Here is a 23180-nt window from a genome sequence, read left to right as displayed (position 1 = left end):
ATTTTAAAGTACAAAAGCCAGTGAAAGAACAAACCACTCTGCACTTTTATTAAAACTGTACACACTTTCCTTTTGTTGTGTGTATGTGTATGCTGTGTATGGTGAGTGTTATTTTATGCTATTTGCCAGTGCCAAAGACACATTTCCATGATATGTAAATTCAAAGGTATATATAAAGGTGTAAGTATTCTGAATCTGAAATAACAGATTATATTTTGCATGTCAATGCAAATAAACAGTATAGACGCAAATTTGAGGTGGGAAAATGTGTGTTTTAGCGCCACATAATGAAGATATCTATGAGTATAAAAAATAACTTCAGTGCCAACTTCAGTGCCAGTCCGGCAGTGGCTCAGTCAGTAGGGGCTTGGACTGTGAGCCGTAGGGTCGCTGGTTCAAGTCCCCGACCAGACCTAAATATGGAGTGTGGACTTCTACTTGGAGAGGTCCCAGTTCACCTCCTGCCCTGCCGTGGTGCCCTTGAGCAAGGCACCGGACACCCCCCTTCCCCCCCCACTCCCATTGCTCCCCGGGCGCTGTACAATAGCTGCCCACTGCTCCTAGTACTAGACTCCTTGTACTAGGATGGGTTAAAAGCAGAGGCCAAATTTCACTGTGTGTGCTGTGTGCTCTGCATGTGTGACCATTAAAGAGGGTTTCATCCCTCCCTATTCTATCTATTCTAATATTCATTTCCCAATTTCAATATTCCTGTGATGAGTGTTAATGGAGCAGCTAAAATGTTAGCCCTTATCCGACTTGTTACAAATTGGCATCAGGATGTAGTTATTTTGTCATCCTTTTGATCCGTTCATTGCAATTAAAACACAGCAAAACTATTCCTACCTTTGTTTTAAATTATTACATCTGGGGCCTTATCATTTAAAATCTGTAGATATGTGTGTCTGTGTGAGTTCTCTTGCATAAACGTTTCCGTGCCCTTCCAGGGACAAGTATTTATTTTCCATTGGATTGAATGCAGTTTATTTTTTATAAAAACTGCAAATGAAATTCAAAGTTTGAAGCATAATCATATGCACAGTTTAAATAAGCCTTTCTGGATCCACCTTTATCATGACTTGCATGTATCTGTGGTCGGTTCCAATCACATTCATAATTGTATGTTACATCTGTCCTTGCCCTTTGTTGAAATTAAGTGCAATACAATTACAAGATAAAATGGATAATAGCGTAAAATCTTTCTAAAATAGATGCATTTGCAAGAGGCAGGGGTCACATGGAGGCAGAGGGAAAAAATTGCCTCTTTGCTAATGATTTCTGTAATTGCACAGTTGCCTAGCAATTTTGAAAGGTTCCTCTCTGTTGATTTACTTGAAGTTTTCGCGGATTATGAAGCACCGAGCTCTTTACTGTGCTTTATTGTGAGAACGATGACTTTTGAACCCAGACAAGAAAAAACACCGCCCTCTTTTGATTGAACAAGACTCTTATTCTAAAAAGAAAAGAGAAATGGAAGAACAGTAATAAAAAGGTCATATTGATTTACCTTTTGCAAAGATGACAATTTAATAGTTTCCTGGTATCATATACAAGATAACTACTCACTAACAATGTGTCATGCTGGATGGAGAGCGGCAATGTTGATTCTGTTTCTGCTGCTTCATCACTAGCCAGCTGAAGCGGCACATTCACTTAAATAGTAATCACAGAGAGGGAGAAGGACCGCGGGGCTCCATACATCACAAGAGGACATGTATGAGGTCCAGAGAGATGGACCCATCAAATGCTGGGAGAAAAATGGAAGATGGGTGGAGCAGATGGCCGTGTGAGTCAGCAGTATGTTTGATAAGGCTGCATTTAAAGGAGGCAGTTTGATACAAATGCAACAGAAATGGACGTGTCACTATCAAATATCACCCCCGGGGAGTGCTGATTGGATGGATTACAAAACAAGAGGCAGGGGGGGTAAGGGCAATAGATTTAGAGAACACATTTATAATTAGTTGAGGATTTACAGTACAGCGGGTTAGATCTACCCAAAGAGCAGAGCAAACAGGCGCTGAAATGAGTTTTGAACTCTCAACTCCTGCTGGACTCTTAGGCAACAAAGCCTCTGGGCATCACAGTCTTCATACTCTATTAATAAAAGACAACTAAGCGGCCAAATGGACCTTGACGGGTTTGCTCGCTTTTGCAAGAATCACATGAATTTTTGTCTAACTTGTGTCGTGCCACATATTGAAGCGAATACATTTGTTTTTCTCTCCTTTCTTTAGATGTTGATATAGATGAGCGGTGGAATAAATGAATGCGGTATACCCAAGTTTAATTTGAATTAGAGGTGGCGTCTGTGATTTTAAGCTACCTTCCCCTTCTGTGTTTGAACTAAGAACACATCTCGTGTAAATACTATGCCCAAGCTCTGTAAATAGGAAACGTATAGAGTGTTTTTCTTTTCACATTTGAAGTTTCTATTTTAGATTGAAGCATCAAATGTCTGTAAATACAGGTGGGTGACTCCCTTTGCTTGCAGCAAATCGATTTTTAACCTCTATATAATGTTTGTTTTGGAGATGGCAGAGGGACAGTAAGTTAAATATGGCACATGCTAACGTTCTGAAGGTCCTACAGGATATCAACAATCCTCAGACTCTACCTCTAATATCAATCAATTAATCAAATGTAAAAAGAAAACTAAAAATACCAATATCCCTGTCCTATCTCCAGACAGAGCAACACATCATTATGTAATCAATGCCAACAGAACCAAAGTTGAGTAAAACTAAATCAAATTCAGTTAAAAAGTTGGGCCTGCTTTTTATACAGGTTATATATTTTTGGTGTTTTCTGCTACTTGAATGTAAGACTAAGCACTTCTTCTCCTATTGTTTATTAGATTTTGAGCTCATTTCTATCTCTTAATATATAAATAAAGTAATAACATCGAAGAGTGAATTTTATAGATATGTTATATTATATATTATATACATATGATATAAGAATGTTGTTTACTTGGAATAATTGAAGTATGTCTGAGGACACTGCTACTGTAGGTCCCACCAGACAGTAACAGATGTGATATCCATCATAATGTTCTGTTGTAGTGGGAAGACATGTTTTGACTATAGAAACATATTTGCCATCTTAAAAATCAGTAAAATATGCATACCCAGAGAGTCTGAGAGGATGCATTGTCATTGTCATTTCTCCGGCTGATTACTTTGAATAAACCTTCAGTTTGTCAGGTTTCAGATTGGTCTCCAGCTCCCTCGTTCAGTCAATGCTCCAAAAAGAATTCCCATCACACCTACCTTCCTCTTCTTGAATGCTTGTCGTGCCAGGTATCCCCTGCAGGAAGCTTGGAACAGTGTCAGATTACGCTTGGTCTGCTCGTCTCTCTGTTCCTCCAGTTTAGCCAAGGTGCCGGCTCTGAAGAACAGCTAGAACGGAAAAAAACAATACAATCGAATTAACTTATTAGCCAAGGATACAATTATTGAGAGATCATGTGCCGTAATGCTTTTTTAAGCCATGGGGAAATTGGATTTAGAGGCTTTAGTGTGAGGCACAGGAGCAAAACATAAACAGTAAGAAAAGTAAATATGTGCAGAGAAGCAGTAACTCAATAAGACGCAGTATAATCCGTGGACAAGTGAGTGTTATCTAAGTGAGAGGGCTGTGATTAAGTTATTATCTGGGACAATCAGCCATGTCTGTTTCTAATCTGGGCCAAAGGTAAAACAAAGGTAAACAGCCGATATAAAGCAGATCAGAGTTCGGAAAAGGGACCACATTACTCCTGTTCTGGCTGCCTTACACTGGCTCCCTATAGAACACAGGATAGAATTTAAAATTCTTCTTCTCGCCTACAAAGCCCTTAATGGGCAGGCGCCATCTTACCTTAAAGAACTCATTACACCCTACTGTCCTACTAGGGCATTGCGTTCCAAGAATGCACGGTTGTTGGTTGTTCCTAGAGTCTCTAAAAGTACAATGGGAGCCAGAGCCTTTTTTTATCAAGCTCCACTTTTGTGGAATCAGCTTCCAGTTTGTGTTCGGGCGGCAGACACCCTATCCGTTTTTAAGAGTATGCTTAAGACCTTCCTTTTTGATAAAGCTTATAGTTAGGGCTGATTAGATTCAGCCCCTAGTTTTGCTGCTATAGGCTTAGTTTGTCGGGGGACACCTTACTTCTTCCTTCTCTCTGTCTGTACCTGTGTACTCTCATGTTCCGAATAACCCAGCTTCCCCAAATGTCTTTTTGGTGTCTATATACGCCGGGATCCTGAGTCATGGCTGATCCTGTTGCTGTGGTCCTGAGTCCTGGATCGCAAACCCTGGATCTTGAGTCGTGGCTGTGCCTGTTGCTGTGGTCCTGGATCATGAGTCCTGGATGGATATCCTCGTGGATTCATCTTCTTATTATAGACACACGCATTTCCAAACATTTGGTCTACCTATGTTGTAAATGTATTATCTTTTCAATTTACACACGGCATCTATTGCACGTCTGTCCGTCCTGGGAGAGGGATCCCTCCTCTGTTGCTCTCCCTGAGGTTTCTCCCATTTTCCCCTTTAAACTGTGGGGTTTCTCTGGAAGCTTTTCCTTGTACGATCTGAGGGTCTAAGGATAGAGGGTGTCGTATTGTCATACTGATATTCTGTACAAACTGTGAAGTCCACTGAGACAAATGTAACATTTGTGATATTGGGCTATATAAATAAACATTGATTGATTGATTGATTGATTGATTGATTGATCACGTCACGGCCTGTCTGTACCTCACAGGGATTAGGCACTGTGAATGCATCCCAGATATGATGGCAGCCAGCTATTAACATGGATGGATGAAGGACTGTCTCCAGCCAAGGTCTCTCCACACAAGTCCCAGTGCGATATAAATAACCAAATCCGAATGTGAGTTGTTAACAAAGCAGAAGCGGGAAATGATGGAGCGGCAAACCAGCAGGGAGGAGTGATGCATTCAATGACACCAGTGAATCCGTCTCATAGCCCTTTCTATGATGCTCATAATACATCATAAACAAATGATTAAAACAACAGGAATTAGAAAACAGTTTGTAAAAAGTGAGTTGTTTGTACTGCATTAAAGAAATGTGCATCATAAAAGGGAGATTAGTTGACAAAGCAGAAGCAGAAAGTGATTGAGCAGCTTTTGCAAGGGAATATACCCTGTGTTTGAGGTAAACACTTTAGCCATTCAACAAAGTAAAGTACGATCCAGTAAAATGTTGTGTTCATTCGTGCTACTTTGTGCATCTAAGTAGTTCACTTCAGCAGTATGAGGCCAGAATAAAGGCATGATACTGTGATATAAGTGCATGAAACAGATGAAATGATGCTGAAATAAGAACATAGTGAAATGTAAAAAGTCTGAATACAAAAAAAAGGTTTTTGCCAGGACTGTCCACATTATTGTTAAGGGAGCAGGGAGAAGAAGTGATGAATTCAACACTTTCTAAAAATGTAAAATGGTATTTTATTTCGACTATTTCTAATGGCAGGTCCTGTCAAAAGCCCTGAATCCACCGCTGTTATACTGTAGATAATATGGATCTGCTGTAATTGGCATGCAAGTGAGACAGGTTGCTAGGATGCTGCTGGAATGCTTTGTGAAAGGCCAGCTGCGCTTGTCCACTCCTGAGCCCATTTCACACTCCAGAGTATGGCACCATGTGAAGCTGCCTCCAAACCGTGTGTTTTTTTCTAAAAGTGAGCTGTACAGACGCACGTATCTCTGAGCACTAGTTCCACTCTTTTCTACATTATTGTTTCCTTTGATTTCCTTTTTCCAGGGCTGATGGCCACTTTCCGGCTGATAGGATTATATCTCAGTGTGTCAGGCAGTGTTAACTGTGATTACTTTACAACGGGTATGGGGAAAAACAAAGAGGGCCATCAGGTGGGAGAATTTGCTCTAATGACCTGAGATGAAAAAGAATAACGGCAGTAGCACAGGGTAGAGTAGTGCCTCTCGGAAGAATGCAAAAAGGGGTAAGGATTGGAAACCCTCCAAAAAAAGGATGACAAACAACCTCAAAGAGAGATAGGTGTAAAGCAAGACACGCTCCCCCCAGACCGAAAGTGGCTTTTTCAGTAAAAAAAAACAAGGATAAAAAGAGGCCTTGTACTGCAGCTCTGTGCTGGAAGCTTTAAGAGGAGGGAAACTGGCAGTGATTTACAGCAAAAGGTTTCCTCAATCATCTTAAAGCTGCTTATTTATTTGAGATGTGTCGGCATTACTTACCCTACTGAGACCCATGTGGTAGCTGCTCTTCTCCAAATCCAAGGACTCCAGTAGCTCCTCCACAGCCTGGGTAAAGGCACACATGTACACACACACACTCTTTAGTCTTTCAACTGCTGGATCCAGTGGGAACCTCTACTGACGCTGCAACACTTCAGCAGTCCACAGTTCCCCTCAGTTGCCATGCTGAACTAATGGTACAGTGCAGCCCCCCCACTCCCCCTTTTCTTCTCTCACATCCATTCCCGGCTGGATTTTGTTTTGAAAGTAAGCACGGGAAAAGTTTGGCTTCTTAGAATCTCCCAACTACTAATTGCAACTTGTCCCACAATAATCCCCCATTCCCTGGAATATTCCTCAAGACACACATAATGTCGATACAGAGGTACACTCTCAGCCAGCCTGGAGCCTCTCCCTGCCCGAGTACCGGCCTGTTTACTGTAGGTGTATTGTTGTCTCAGCCTCCCCTCTCCACTTGATCCTCCAGCCGATCTAGATTACACCAGGAGAGGCTTGCCACTAGTACTGAGGGGCTTTTGTTTGCCAGCGTTTCCACAGAAACTGAGCCACAAAACATGGGCACAGGGGGAAAATAGCTTTTCTACCCCCCCGACCCCATTCTTTCACTCTCCCTTTCTTATTTCCCCCTAGAAACAAACTTTTGTATTTTTATTTTGCACTTTAACTCTGCTTCTCTTGAAGAGGACCAATGCAGAGAACGCTCTAAATGATGGTTCTTCTACAAATACATTCAAAGCGATCTTCTTTTAAAGGTTTATACAGAGGTAAAGCACCAGTAATGTTGGAACAATTGGGTAAAACCTTGCCAGCTGGTGTCCAATGCCCAGATTACAAAAGATGATAAGTACATCTACTTGAACGGTATGTTGTAGCTTTGAACGCAGTAAGCACTTTCTGAGCCACACTACCGATCTGCCTCCTTAACAGGCACGATCCCGATAAGGTTAAGTTGATTAGATCACTACAATGGCTCTGATGAATGAGGGTGTATTTCTCTGTCAGTTGGCTGCTGACAAATCAGGGGCAGATGTAATGAAGCTGCCTCTTCACAACATTAATCTTCCCTGCGCTTGGCCACTGGCGGAGCTGTACTCCCGTTGATTGACTCACTCTCCTCTCGTCCTTAACGATGTAATTCCTCCCGAGCTTCTTTGTGAGGTGCGGTGCCAGCACATCAAAGCGTCGGCGAAACTCCGAGAACACCATGTGATCGGGGTAACCTGTGAAGGTCGGTGCAGAATAACAACGTTAGACTCTTGAAATGTTAGAAGGTCTGTATTTCAAGAAGTGGAATGTAATAAAGTACATCTACTCAAGTTCTGTACATAAGCACAATTTAGAGGAACTTGTGCTTTACATTACATTAAACCCTCACCCTAATTTCATGCTACTCGATACTTCAACTCCACTACATTTTGGAAGCCAACATTGTACTTTATCTATGTGACAGCTTTAGCCAACCCCATACTTTACGTGATATTAACCCTTACCCTAACCCTAGCCCTATTCTACTCTATATTTTACCAGCTGTGACGAACACAATAATGCACCAATAATTCCAGTAATTTATTACATATGATTCTGAAATGGGCCATTACAAGTAACAAGTACTAAAAAAGCGTAAATACTTTTATGTTTTAAGATTTTGAATGCCGTTCCTTTGCTTGTAATAGAGTATGTTTGTGTAGCATAGTAACTTTGACTTAAAGGTAGGGTAGGTAATTTTGGAGAAACCGGCTCGAGATCGCTAGAATTTGAAAATACACAGCCGGAGAAAATCTGCCACTTCCTTATAGAGCCCCTCCTCCAACACACACGAACGCGCACATGACCAATGAGGGCACGAGATACGTTTGTGCACAGATGGAAGGCTGACAGGCAGGTAGGCCATCCAGTTATTTTAGCCGGGCCGGCTAAAATGATTGGTCGTGCTTTTTACAGTACTACAGCTTCCACACATGACATTTTTTTATGGATTTTTTGTCAAAGCACTTAATATATTCATTGCTATCGGGATGTTAAGAGCATTCCATGGAATATAACAAAAAGTGTATCTCGAGCCGGTTTCTCAAACTTACCTACCTTTAAGCAAAAGATCTGAGTAGTTCTTAAAACACTGTGCATTTTGGAATATTGAATATTGCATTTACTTTACCTATTCTGATGATTAGCTAATACAAATCATAAATCAACTAAAACATAATGACATATAAATATTGGTTAAGATACACAGCAGCAGTACATAAAGTCATTAAAATAATCTCCACCTTAAACAGCTGTGATAAAAACTCAATAATGTGCCAATAGCCATATCATATAATAAATACTATCCATTATTCTGTACTTTTACTTTTGGTAACTTTTAGTATATGTTGATGCTTATACTTATGTACTTTTACTTATACAACATTGCTACTTTGACTTAAGCAGAAGATCTGAGAACGTCTTACAGCTCTGTGCATTTCTTTGCCTGTGCATAGTATGTGAGTTTGGCCGCCGCCTCACCTTGCCTGTAGATCCGGAGAGCGTCCAGCAGCTTGGAGCCACGCAGCTGAGCACGGAGCAAGGCTACATCGAGCTGCATTAAGCCGGGATCTCCAGCCTCCCCTTGCGCCTCACATTCGCCCGCTTTGAACAGGGATCCGCTCAGAGCCTTCAGGGCATCTGCCTTGGGCAATATGCAGTGAACAAAGTGAATCCTGGACCTGCGCACCATGTCAAGGAGAGCATCCTGGAAAATACAGAGCAGGGTTAGGGACTGTGGAAGGCCGACGCAATGTCTCCCCAAGATGTATCTATCTATCTATGTAATATGTTGTTATTACTCAAAGCAACCAAATGTAAAGCATACTGGTTCTGACGTGCACTCCTTAAAATACTACTTTAGGGAGTTTGTTTTAATAGCCACATGCAGGTTATATCTAGCATAACGATTCTGAACGATGCTCTTGTCAAGCACTTTAGTTACTCTATAACAGTGCCGGAAGAGAGATAATAAAACATTCCATTTGTATCATCTCAATTTGTAAGGCACCCAAACTCGCCGGGACAGGAAGTATAATTCTTGATGAGAAAATGTTCCGGTTAAGTTTATTACCAGGGAGGTGGTAAGCTTGCCGTTTTTGTGCAGTGAGGCGATTTTAGTAAACATTTGTTGAAAGCCATGAGTGCTGTTGCACAGTAAAAATGTAGAAGATGCATTCAGCAGTGTACCTTCTAATGCTTCTTCTCTAAAATGATATTGCAAGACCATCAAAGAACGTGATGAGAGTGGGTTATTGTAGGTGCATTTATGAAAAAAAGTTTGGATACCACTGTTGTAAAGCCTAACTTCAAGCATGTGTGTTATCTTTATGTTTCTCCTCAATTTGTTGAGGAGTTCATACATTATCATGTTCAGTTGTGTCTTAACTCATCCAAACGTTAATGAAAAGTAATGATTAACATGTACATGATTTTCTTGTATTGCTTAAAAAGAAAAGGGTATACATTATCTCTGTTGCTACTTCCATCCTGAATATTAAAGGGGCCCTATTATGCTCATTTTCAGGTTTCATAATTGTATTGATAATTGTGATTGGTCAACCGATTAGATATGTCCCGACCCCTGGCCTATCACATACTGCAGTTTTGGCATTTCTGCGTTGGCTTCATTTTTCATCACCAGAGGTTGCTGCTTGTTTATTATATAAGCAGATAATGAAATCATTTCTTCACTAATCTTGCGCTTATATTTCTTCCTTTCCTCTCTGTTATTTATTTTATGAATTAGACCTTGAGACTTGGCAGATAACTGGTGTAAATGATATGCAATTCAATACATTTGCCCCTCTGTGTTGTTGTCATCTTCTCCTCTCACCACTTGAAGCTTTATCTGGATACATAAGGACTTCTTCTTGATAGCAGCAACCCCTGTGGTGAAGCTCTTCCTCATGCTAGTGGCCCGGCGCAATGAAAGCTGGGAAACGCCTTCAAGGCCAGCGACCGAACCGGACAGAACGGTGGCTCCGGCAGTTCGGCTCATGAACAACGAGCTGATGATCTTCCTGTAAGAGAACACAACTTCAGCCTAAAGTTCTTTTGAAAAATCTACTAAAGTAATACTGTTGGATTACTCATTCGTACTTCTGGGAGTCCTGGAGCAGGTTTGTAGCATTGGTAGATGCAGGATTCAGCTTGGCGTAGTTCAGCCACCCGCAGGCGTCGTACTCCACCCAGTCGGTTCCGTGACTGTGGCCGAGTAGGAAATGATGATCCTTTTCACTCTTCAAGAGGAAAGTGTGACCTGATGAAAATGGAAAAAGAAAGTGTCAGATTCCTGGAACAGTCTCCTTCATGACTTTAGTAAAGTGTGAAGGGTTAATCAGAGCTGCAACTTGTCTTGGTTCCTCTTGTATGCACTGCCACAAACCTATATAAACTTTACTGATACTGCGATAATAAAAGACAATCTGTCCTCAACCTAGTTGTTCATGTGATAGACATATGGATGATAAACTAGAGCTCCAACCTGGCTTATATATTTCTGATGTATTTCTATTGAGTTCCATAGGGACCACTTATATACAATTATGTAATCTTGGGAAGAAACAGTTGTTAGGTTACATACATAGAGAATTTCTATGACTCATCCACAGTAGGATACGAATAGTGCTTTGAGAACAATTTATTCTATCAAGATAAATAGCCTATCGGTCTCTTCATACAGTACAATCAATGTTCTTTGACACAAAAGAAAAGTCTTTACTGACGTCTCAAACATTGTTTGTAATACATAATGAATGTCTCTTTCTGAATAAAACCTGTGGCAAGAATCGATAAATACTGTGAAAGAAAGGAAACAATTATTCTGCTCTTTCAAATGATTGACCGTGATGAAAGTTCATACCAAGTACGATTCTTTACACCCTGTTAATGATTTAGCAACATCATTCATGTATTGCCAATTTTACTGGGGTCAATTTCTAACCAGTTAGAATAACCTTAATTGTTCATCGTTTACAAGGTTTTGAACAGAAGCCAAATTAGGTCTCCTGCTCCCCAAAATAAAGGGTAAAAACACTGAATAAAATGGTTTCACGATTTGGCTACCATTAACGTTAAATCAAGGCGACCCAATGGAAAAGACTCTTACCTTCATTTAATTAAGTGGATTTGAAAACATCTAGGATAATTTAAGTGCTAAACTCACCAAAATATACATCATAGGTCTGGCAGTTTTTACACAAGTAAATTGATATTTTTCAAAGTTTTAGTCCTTTCCTTTAAAAACACTCAAGTAGAATGCTTGCCATGTGTTGTATTAGCTTTGAGTTTATGTGCGCACATGTGTGTGGGACAATGGCATTCAGGGTGAATAAATAGTAGAAAGACATATAAACCTGAACCCATGAAAAGTGTGTGTGTGTGTGTTTGTCCTCTCCTTGCCTTTGCTCTCGCCCTCGGCAGGCCCATAGTAGCTAAAGAGACGTCCCAACAGGGTTTCCTCTGAACCCCCATGCTGCAGCGCCTCCTCCTCCATCAGCCACAGCAGGCCCCGCGCCTCATCTGTCCTCACCGTCCGCACCTGTCAAACAAACATGTACGCTCTCATAAACGCACAGAGGTCGTAGCTCCTTTGTGAAAATCTAGTGTGGACACAACATGTTGTATTTTGCCTTGAATCCTTTGTGTACAACAGAACATGAGCGTAAAATATTTGCTAATCAAATGGCTAAAGACTGTGTAACAAACCACATGGCAACAAGGACATTTAGCTTGCTTTAGCTATTAAATGGGAACACATTCATGAATCTGAGGACATTTCTGCCTGCAAACAATCTTTATAATTACGAATGATTCTGAAGATTATCCTTCAAATGCTGGGGGCTGGCCTCTGAAAAATATATATATTTTTTTTTTTATAGAGCACTTCCAAGTGCCTTACAAAGACAGCAAAAATGAAAACAGACATAAATCATGTTTACAAGAAAACAGATAGAACTGTTTGGTCTTGAAAAGGAAAATATATTGTAATGCAGAAAAGGGAAAGAAAAACCTTGTAATTCTAGCATCAGAAATGAAAGTTTCAAAGGCATTTGCGCTCCCTGCACCCTGCAGCAAGTCGCTGTGATAATGGCATCATCAACTTAGCTTTTGCTTATAATTGAAATGGAAACAAAAAAGAGCTCATGAATACGGAAAATGGCAGGAGGAAAAAGGGATTAAAAAGTAATACAATTAGTATTACAATTAGCGTGAACACAGAAGAAAAGAAAACCCACTCTTATTAATGATTATGGGATACAGTAAGTGCAAGGGAAAGGTTTTTATTTTCTGTGCCAAACTTTATTTGGCATGAAGCTTTACTTTTGCATACTTCAAAACAGTAAGAAACGTGCTTTGTTTTTCTATTTGGTTTGAAACTCTGCAAGAGTACTACATTAAAGAGGCCCTATTGTGCTTTTTGGGGTTGTCCCTTTCCTGTAGTGTGTAATATAGGTTTTTGTGCATGTAAATGGTCTGCAAAGGCTGAAATCCCTGTGTTCCCTCCAGAGGGAGTTTCTCTAGTGACATCACTATGTAACACTTGCGCTCTAACACATTGAACGTGACAGGCTAAGGGGCGGTACATCTCTAAGCGGTTGAACAATCCCAACAGAGCCGGCCAGCTAACCAATCAGAGCAGACTGGGCTCTGGTTTCAGACAGAGGGTGAAAAGAGGTGCTGCAGCACAGGCAGGATGAGAAAGATAAAGAGCTTTTTGAACATTAAATCATGGAGACATGTCCCAGTAGAGACACAAACTACAAATATGAAACTTGAACATGAGTATAATAAGGCCCTTTTTTTATTTGCCCAAAGACATAAACTAAGCCACTATTGTTTTTCAGATGACAATGAGCTCCAGTGGGAACAATATCCACACTGATAGCTTGGGAATAAGAATGAAAAAACCAAAAACAGTTTTAAGCAGCTATCAGGAAGTTACACTGGAGACACCCTTATCAGCAGTGCACACTACGCTGACTTCAAATACAACACACAGTATCAGTTTGGAGGAGACATATGATAAGTGTGAGGCTCACAATGAATTGAGCATTCGAGCGATAAAGGACATCTGAGCTACAACGGGAGAAAAAACATATCTGTGAGTGAAAATAATGGATCTTTTCATTCTAACCAGCAGATTTGTTTAGTTTACTTTAGAAATGACTTTGAAGAATCAGCGTTTTTTGTACCCCTTTGGTTTAAGAGTGATGTACTACAGTTCAGTGCTTCTCCCATCAGTGTATGGACCCCCTTAAAAGTAAAGCACTCAAACTGAACACATTGGAATTATAACAAAGTGATCTATGACTCTAGAAACTCTGCCATTTCTGTTTCCATGGTGCAGATCACAGGCTGCAGAGGCCAATCATTGATTTTTCTCACTCCAAGTCAATTCTCTAACCTTTCTTTTTCCTTCTCCTGCCCTCTCTTTTAAGCCTCAGACACCTTTTAATATTTAAAACTCACACAAAAGAAAACTTCTGAAGCTAAATGATAATATTTATTGTTGAATTTAAAAACAAAAGGGTATCCAGAGTTTTCTATGTGAAAATGGAATGCCTGTTTAATGTATAATGTAGTCAATACCGACAGACTGTGTGATATTATCCCAACTTATTTTCTCTTGCATACATATGAGGAGACATTATCTTATAAAGGGCAAAACAACTTGAACTTGTGTTTACCAGCTTTAGTGTGGTTTGCAGATGTCGGAATGAGATTGAAACAGAAACTGTTGATACTGTCTGTCTTTAAAAAGCGCTCAATTCCGCATATGTTAGTAAGAGGCGTGTGGCACAGTGGGTTGTGCGTTGGTGTTCGGATCAGGGGAGCACAGGTTCAAACCCGACTGCAGTCAGCACGTCGTTGTGTCCCTGGGAAAGACACTTCACCCCAAATTGCTCCTGTGGGGATTGTGCACAGTATTGAGTATTGTTACGGCTGCTGTTTCTGCCTGCTCGTTAACCTGTCTGGGATTGTGTGTGTGATTATGTAAATGAGCTGTGTGGTTGCCCCAACGTCATTGGCTGTCATCTCTTGGTCCACTTCCGAGGACACTGATTGGAGCACGGCTTCAGTTAGAGGCAAAAGACAAGGAGCAAGACAGGCAGTTTCAGTTAGAACTAAGAAAGCTTGAAATCGACACGGTAGTCCGGATGCGTCAGCTGGAGCTAGACTCCGAGCTGCGCGCTTTCGGTAATGCCGGAGGAAGCTTCCCACTCCCTTCTCATCCTCATGCTTTCAAGGTAGAGAAAAATGTTCGGTAGTCCTTCAGAGTCCTTCGAGTCCTTCGAGTCCTTCAGAGTCCTCAGAGTCCTTCAGAGTCCTCAGAGTCCTCAGAGTCCTTCAGAGTTAGTAGGCATGGTTAACAAAACCATAGGTTTGTGTTTTAAGGGAGGGGGTGTTACGGCTGCTGTTTCTGCCTGCTCGTTAACCTGTCTGGGATTGTTTGCAGCTGTGTGTGTGTGTGTGTGATTATGTAAATGAGCTGTGTGGTTGCCCCAACGTCATTGGCTGTCATCTCTTGGTCCACTTCCGAGGACACTGATTGGAGCACGCCGGGCCCGACGCCCTCCAATCCCCGTGCCATCCCAGCGCACACCTTCCGGAGATGACTACAAAGCCTGGGAACAGCTATCACTCGGGAGGCTCTGTGATGTGGGACAGACGCCTCTAGCCTCTTGTTGTGTTTATGTGATTGCTTGACGATTAGTGCCTTATGTGTTAGAGCGATACTGTATAACAGCGTGTTAAACCAGTGCTTCTGTGTTCAGAGAGATAATTGTGTATCCAGGGTAGCTTAGCTGGTAGCGCCTGTCGAGTAGTAGCCGCTGTGTTTCCCGCAGCCTTTGCAGTTATTTGTACCACTTTAAAACGTGAGGGGTTTGTGTTTCTTTTGTGTAGTGTTCAATGTGTATAACCTGTAAGACTCTCTTTTGGAGTTCTCCTTTTGTTGGTTGTTGCGACCGGTATATGGCACTTTGTTTGTGCCAGTCTGCACGCCATTATCATTTTGTGACCACTATTATTTATAAATAAATACATATAATTATTACCAATTCCACACTGGTGTATGTTGTTTCCCTCTATCCCTAGAGAGTGGCGTAACAAGTATGTAAGTCGCTTTGGATAAAAGCGTCTAACAAGTGACATGTAATATGTTAAGCAAATATTTCAAAGCTTGACTACACAGTTTACTTTGCTCTAAAATGCATTTAATGTGTACTATTATCTTCCCTTTGTCAAATATGTGTTTGTTATATCTTACCTATTTAAGATCAATGTTTAGACTGATGAAATTGATGTTTTCAGACCATGTACAGTAGTTGTTTGGGTTACATTTTAGGGTATTTGGTCATTGTTAGGTGTTTTTTAGCTTGTAGTGATTCTGTATAAAATATTAAAACTCTACACTTCTAGATGTGATAGTAATATATTCTGTAATTACTTTCTGTTTCGTGTCTGGGCCCCTGTTTTCAAGCATCATAAAGTTTATCATGATCATGTCCTATGATTGTCCTTGTATTTTCAAACTGTGTGAACACAATTCAAATAATTAAACTATTGGGGGTTCTGATAAGCATTCTGAGGAAACACCGGATCCATGCATGAAAATATCCATATATTTTCACGAGAAATAACAGACATGAAAACATTGAACTTACCAGTGCTTGACTTGAGGCTTGGTCTACCACTGCTATAGACAGGGAGGTGCTGGGCTCGGTGTCATCTAAAGCCAGCTCGATGTTCTCCTGGAGACGCAGATTGAGACACTCTTTAATGCTCTATTATGTTACACAAATGTTACATTTATAATAGTTTAAGGAAATGCTTGATGAAATGAAATAAAAACAATATGAGACCATGTGAAAAAAGGAATGTAAAACGTGTGAATCCTGTTTTTTTGGAGCATGTACTGTATATAAAAGAAAATATATAATGTTTTGGAACATACTGGATGTCTGCAGGAGTTGGCAAAAAATAACGAATTGATATTATTTGACTAATATTGCAATATGGAACATTATTCGCATTATTATTGAAAGAGATAACAAAATTATCATGGTGTGATTTTTGGGAGAATCTGAACCAAAGAAGGATTTTTATGAAGTTTGTAGAATACTATTTGTAGGCTGGAACATCTTCTCAGCACAGTAATACATTCAGAACGATGCTTTTACATGTTTTGCCTGTTACAAATATTGCACTTAAAAGCAATTTGGATATTGCACTAGTCTGTTTTTCAATTTGATAACAATTGTACTTGTTAGTAATGATACTAAATAACAGAAACAAGACATTTGAATAGTGTGGAATAAAAAGTCATTCAGTTATTGGCATATATTTTAACATGCTGAGAAGAAGGGAGCGCTGGGTTTATGTCATTTCATGGACATAGACGAATATGTTTAATCAAGAGGGGGCTGATATTCTTGAAATAGTAATGGAGATATGAAGAATGAATATGTTCCTCTGTGGGTGCAGTTGTAAGGGAAGTCTCTCTATGTGAGGAGCCTGCTGTCCCCTTTCAGGGAGAGGAACTTTTCCAGAAAGCCAGGAAACATTGGAACAACAGTTTGAATGCCACTTTTAGTTTGGTCATACTTGCTGCCGCTAAAAAATTCAATGGTGTTGTGAAAGTAGTTTTAAATGAACTAGGAATAAGGGCTAGGTAAATGTCCCCTCTGTGGGACTAATAAAGGTATTCTGATATTCTGATTCTGATCAAAAATGTTTACATAAGAAGCATCTAGTCAGGTGTTCAAATTAAGCTTCAAATGTAATATTTTATGACATCATCTCCCTTAAAATAAAATCCCTTTTTTAAGTAGTTATATAACTTGTCAGTGAAATATTGGTTTTGGAAAGGCTTGACACCAATAAATAGGGATTGAAGCAGAATATTTTGTGAAATAAAAACCTTTAGGGAAATAATGATATCTATCTTTTTCAATTAATGTTCACTGAGGTTTACAAAACTGTAGCTATTGTGTGTATTTTGTCACCCAGGCTCATATAAATGTGAATGTCATATAATAACATCCTCGGTTCATCTACAGCGATTAATCCATTTCATAATATTAACTTTCAGCAATTTTTTAGGCAAAATGAAAACAGTTTCCTGCCTGTCAAATAAGATATTTTAAACTATGTTCAGACATTTTATAGACAAAAGGATTCAACAAAAAATGTATTATTAGATAAATGAATAATAAAAAGGAATTGTTATCTGAAAAAAGCCCCAGGCACTGGACATTCTCCAGAATAGAAGAAAAAAACAATGGCATACTAAATGTAAGAAAACTAAAAGCCACAACGAATCTATAATAACAACAACAACATTTGACATTTACCAAGACTGTTTTTCCTATAGGTAAATGGAAAGTCACTCTCTAAATATTTCATTACTGTTGCACATAACAACATCTGTGGGATTAAAGTGGAAACAAATAGAGTAAATGCCCTTCGCCCGAGCAGATCAGGCGTAATGCGGCTCGCAGTGACAAAGTGCTAGCTGCATTGGGAATGTGGGGAAATGCTGGCGCTGCTAATAGTGTGGCCGTGACAGATGCCAGTGTTCCAGTTGACAGTGTGTGTGAAGTAGCCGAAATGACTTTTGTTCTCTGCTATATACAAAAACTCTCCACACAGTTAAAGCTCTCAATTGAATTTGGACTTAAAAAGCATGTTGCTTTTATGTGTATCACAGTTTAACCTGCCATTATTGATACTGTGCGCTGAGTCAAACGAGTTTGACCCCTTTTTTAATACCAGTTTCACAGCTTCTTGTATTTTCAAGTTGCACTGACAAGAGAGAATTACACTCCACATATTTATGCATTTATACTTCATTTCGCTCCAATTCCCTTTCTCCCGGGCACATGTAGGAGTGAATGTGGGTGAGAAAATCCTGGATCCTTGTTCAAAGAATTAAAAGCAGTATTTCTGCGTAGCTTTAGTGTGCTCTGGCTGAGTTATAAAAGAACCCTTACAATGTGCACATTCTTATGGTTGTATAAATATCTGTTCTATTACATTTAAAAAAATATTATTCTACTGCACATTTAAATTCAACTTCATTTTTGTATACATATTGTTATACTATTTTATTTGTATGTTTTTATTGCACATTCTTAAATGTACTTCTCATGTTTATAGAAATTATATTTTTTATTTTTTATTTTAATCTTTTTACTTTATTTGGTTTTTATTTTTAAATAAAAATGTTCATTCTATTTTATTTGTATCTTTTACTGCACATGTTTATTTCAACTTGTTATTTTTGTATTATACTTTATTTTATCTTTTCATTGCACATTTTTCTTCAACTACTTATTGGCATTTTATTTTTGTTTATTTGAACTTTGAATATCCTCCCTTCCTTAAGATTAAAGTTTGGAAAGCAGTAATGGGTGGATATATGTATGCAAGTGATGAAAGAACTTATCTCATATCCATCACTATATATCAACTTGTATTATGCCTGGGCCCAGTTGTAGTGGCTTGCACTGATAGACAAACTCAAAGGAGGACAGAAGAAGAATAGCTCCTTCTTTGGGGAGCTGCACCGCCGCTGTGCAGCTGGGCGTTTCTCCCGAAGGCAGTCGTGGGTGACTTTACTTTGATCTTTGAGAAGAGGTGAAGACTGGCATCCCTAATGAGGAGGTCTAACACACAATCTACTTTGCCTTGTCACAGCTAGAGACAGGTGGGAGGGATGGTGTATCTGATGTATGAGCACATGCGCTATTGGAGTTGATATATCTGAGAGACAAAGGGAGAGGGGTAGGAAGAAGAAAGGGAAGTTATGTTTGTGTGCACGGTGCACAGGCTTGGGGTGTAACGGAATACAAGTAACGGGATAGCGTAATTATCTTACAAAAACAAGGTATTCCCTTTCAGTTATATTAAAAAAGACACATTATCGTACATAACATTTTTTTTAGATTATAATGTTACAATACATATTAAAATAAAGAACGATATATTACGAAGCACACATTACAACACTTCCCGAGTCTCAATACACCAAGTGAAGCGATTCTCTGTTGAAACCATAGCTAATCATAACTTATTTTGCGTTTGAAGGAAAAAGACTGAACAACATTACTGTTCAGTGCAAGCAGTGCCATCCAGCTATTAATAAACTGTCATTATCCAAGGAGTCTACATCTAATTTGACAAAGCTTTTACAAATAAAGACTTTGTCAAAGATACTATTTTGTAGTAGAATAGGTAGGCGTACTTCCTGAATTAGATTTTCAGTATAAGGTCAATTATGTATGGTCATGCATTGTGTATTTACATTGTGGCTCTCAGTGAATGAATATGCCTAAAGGGGCCCTATTGTGTTTTTGGGGGTTTCCCTTTCCTGTAGTGTGTTACAGGTTTTTGTGCATGTAAATGGTCTGCAAAGACTAAAATCCCAAAGTTCCCTCCAGAGGGAGTTTCTCTCCCACACACTCCCCCCTGCCTGAAACGCATCCATTGCAACCATTTGTTTACTTCCGTAACATAGTGACATCACTATGTTACACTCTCCGATCTATTGGCTAGCGCTCCAACACATTGAACATGATAGGCCAGGGGTCGGCAACAGGCGGACCGCGGTCCGGATCCGGACCCAGACGCCGACCTATACGGACCCGGACCTATAATCAATACATTAATAGGGGATTTCAATTTTGACGGGGCGATTCTATTTTAACCGTTGCCGACAGGGGACACACTTTTAATATAAAAGATTTGCTTCTCTAAGTATACATTGTGCTGTTGCCTTAAATAATACATTTAAGTAGCGTCTCTTAAGTCTTTTTTCTTGTATTTGTTTGCCTGTATTTCATATTGAAATATTTCAAAGTAAAAGAAAGTAACTAGGGTACATCAATTTTATACTTTGATTAAATCACATATTTTACAGGTAATTTGTTATTGTAATGGAATACATTTTTAAATAACCCTCCTGGAGGTGCCTAACACTTCACATGTCCTCACCTCTTTGTATCTGTCCAACTCCTGAACGAAAGTGCGCTGATAAAAGAGGGAATGCAGGCGTTCTTGAGTGTAGTTGTGGCAAAGGTCCTCGAAGGTTGCGCCGCATTCACGCTTAGCCAGCCGGGGGTTCTGAAAGCCCGGCGTGTCCACGATGAGCAGAGAGCACAAGGAGTGCTGGCTGGATTTCAAGGCCCTGAAGCACGCAGGGTAAACACACACAGAAACATTGAAATACTTGAGAGTATGTTTTATTGATTGCATTCACTGCATGTAACCCCTAGTTTTAACCTTAGCTCTCCCAACGTCATCTCCAACTTTAACCCTCACTAAACATAATCTTAGGTTTGGGTTAGCGCCTAAACCCGAGCCATTGAGCTAGAATAGCATTTCATGAGATTAGATTAGATTCAACTGTATTATCACTGCAGATAGCTCAAGTAGAGGGACAACAAAATGCAGTTATGTATAGAGTAATATATATGTATCGTAAAGGTATATAAATATGACAGATGTTAAAAGTATATATAGAATTAACAGTATTATTATGTTTAAGCACTGGAGCTGTAGTATTCAAATTGATTACACTATAGATCAGTACAGACACGTTGTATGTAATATGAATAAATACTTATACTTGTAAACTTATCAGAAAGACATTACAAACCATCGTTTTCTGGACAGACATCGCTTAAAAATGATGTATTTACAATTTAGAAAAATATCTAATATGTCAAGCAGAATTACAATTGTTTTGTTTAAAGGGGACATTTCATAAACATCTTTAGGTTTATGCTTGTATTTAGTTTTTTTTACTACAATATAATCCCACGCTTGAATATTAAAATAAACGATTATTTTTCCATACTGTCCTATCTGCATATACCTTATGTCTAAAACACTCTGTTTTAAAGCCTGTCTCTTTAAGACACTATCCAGAATGACCAGTCTTTTCAGATTGGCTTGCTAGAAAAATGTGGATTCTTTAAGTAATTGTTCACGCTATGGGGGGAGATCCTAGATATCAGACATATGAAATGGAGCCAAATAGGAATTGCTTGTAGAATCCTGTGTTTTCTGTTTGTGACAGCCCACAAAAAAATGATTGCTCGTCTTTTTTCACATTTTATGGGTTGGAAAGAAATCCAGATATGTAAATGTAATATATACAAGAGTTTTTCATAATGTATCCTCTTTATAAGATGCACAAAGCACCCAAGTAGGTTTCCATTATAAAAAGTGCAGCTACAAATAATGCCATCTACAATTGACACAGCTTCAAACATGTGCTTGATCAGAAATACTTACCTGTTTATTAAAGAAATGAGAATAGTGAAGAGCTCAGAATAAAGCCCTGATGCCATGGCCTCTAAACAGTCCATGCCCGAAGCCTTGGATCCTGCAATGAGAGGCAGCCAGACACAGAAAAGATTAGAAAAATAACCAGTTCACAAACCTCTATTAACAAAAGAACATAAGAGCCAGTTTAATACAAAGAAGACGTTTTCTGAGCAGCAAAAGCTTCCCTGGAACTATGGTAACACCATTTGTTTCTAAAAGTAGATTAAACAGCATTATATTTGTGCTTATTGTTTCCGACGGCGGGTATGAGGAACACAAACTGTCTGCCAATAGTCTAAAGCGGGATCATTTGGGATTCAGGTGTTTCTGAATTGGTCAGAGCCGTGCATACTTATGTCTGTGTCCAGCGGCAATGGCCACCTGTTAAGCTCTCCTAATTCATTCAATTTCACACCAAATAGTGTGTTGATGGTGCCACAGGGACATTTTCATGCACACACACATCGATGACTGTGGCTCACTTCCAAACCGATCCCTACACACTCCCACTTTGTGAAGAGCGAACTCAGTCTGTAGTCACACTCACAGCCGAATGAAGCCCCCTTCTTTAAGGTGTTGGATGTGAATACTGCAACAAGATTCGGGATTTAACTTCTCTCTCTTTGGTAGAAAGGAATTGTCGTAACATTTTGTAACAATGGTTTGGAATCAGCATCTCTTGGATGAAAAACAATAAATATAAATTATAATAAAACCCCAAAAATTCTTTATCTTTTTTTTTTAAACCACTTCAGGTCTAAAATCGAATGTTTCTGAAACGCTTGGTTTTTGTTGTTTTTTGCATTGCATGTAAATATTCAAAACCTTCCCATCAGTTGAAAATGTGTAGCATTTCTAGACTGCACTGAAAAAACTGAAACGTTGACTTTCATTAAATGTAATATGTCAACAAATGTCCCATAACTGTATGAGGTTAGTTGAAAACAATAATATTAAGTTCAAATAGGTACAAGGTTCCTTTTTTATAGTGGTCAAACAGATGTTTATGATCCTAAGTAAAACAAATAAAACTACAACATGTGCAATATGTGTGCACAGTTTACTAGCAGGCTAAATGTTTGCATGGAACTATTTCTACTCAATGTTCCATAAAAAGGGCACAAACAGCATTGCACCTGGTCAGGCAGGGCAGTTGGTTAAGTAAGGGCCGATTATGACTTCCTGTTGGACGGTTTAATAACTCCCACATCCAGTCTTCAACACCTCAACAGAAACGCGCAAACACTGTAAGCGGGAAGGGTTAGTGTGTAGAGGTTTGTTTTGAATTTGGTCTGTATGTTCATGTGTGAGGGAGGTAACCACTTGAAAAGTGAAACGGAGGTCAAGTTTGCCCATCCCTTCTCTGACAGACTTTTAACTGCAACCTCCTGCCCTTCAAAGTGTGTGTTGCAGTCTTGATGGAAGTCAAAGGACCTGCACATGTGAAAAATCAATGTGAGGCAATTATGATTTCAAGGACGAGGAACGAAGAGCAAATCCAAAATTGCTTGTCCCGACACAGTGTGTGTACTTATCTGTCAATAGCCATTGTAAAGCTGCGGTATT

General features: G+C 39.4%; 1 protein-coding gene across 1 annotated transcript in view; it reads right to left on the bottom strand.

The window, feature by feature from the left end:
* Nucleotides 1-23180, bottom strand: part of LOC117470053 (unconventional myosin-XVIIIa-like) — a 78606-nt gene that overhangs the window by 41358 nt on the left and 14068 nt on the right. The window contains exons 14-23 of the mRNA XM_034114581.1: nt 21582-21672; nt 20277-20469; nt 15947-16033; nt 11679-11817; nt 10377-10536; nt 10111-10297; nt 8757-8982; nt 7362-7471; nt 6231-6296; nt 3273-3401 (exon numbers count right to left, since the gene is read on the bottom strand). Of these exons, the coding sequence (XP_033970472.1) occupies nt 3273-3401; nt 6231-6296; nt 7362-7471; nt 8757-8982; nt 10111-10297; nt 10377-10536; nt 11679-11817; nt 15947-16033; nt 20277-20469; nt 21582-21672 (1388 nt within the window). The remainder of the gene's footprint in view (nt 1-3272; nt 3402-6230; nt 6297-7361; nt 7472-8756; nt 8983-10110; nt 10298-10376; nt 10537-11678; nt 11818-15946; nt 16034-20276; nt 20470-21581; nt 21673-23180) is intronic.

Source organism: Trematomus bernacchii, unplaced genomic scaffold, assembly GCF_902827165.1.
Source record: "Trematomus bernacchii unplaced genomic scaffold, fTreBer1.1, whole genome shotgun sequence".
NCBI lineage: Eukaryota > Metazoa > Chordata > Actinopteri > Perciformes > Nototheniidae > Trematomus > Trematomus bernacchii.
Note: the sequence above shows the minus strand (reverse complement) of the source record. Positions and strands in the feature narration are given on the sequence as shown.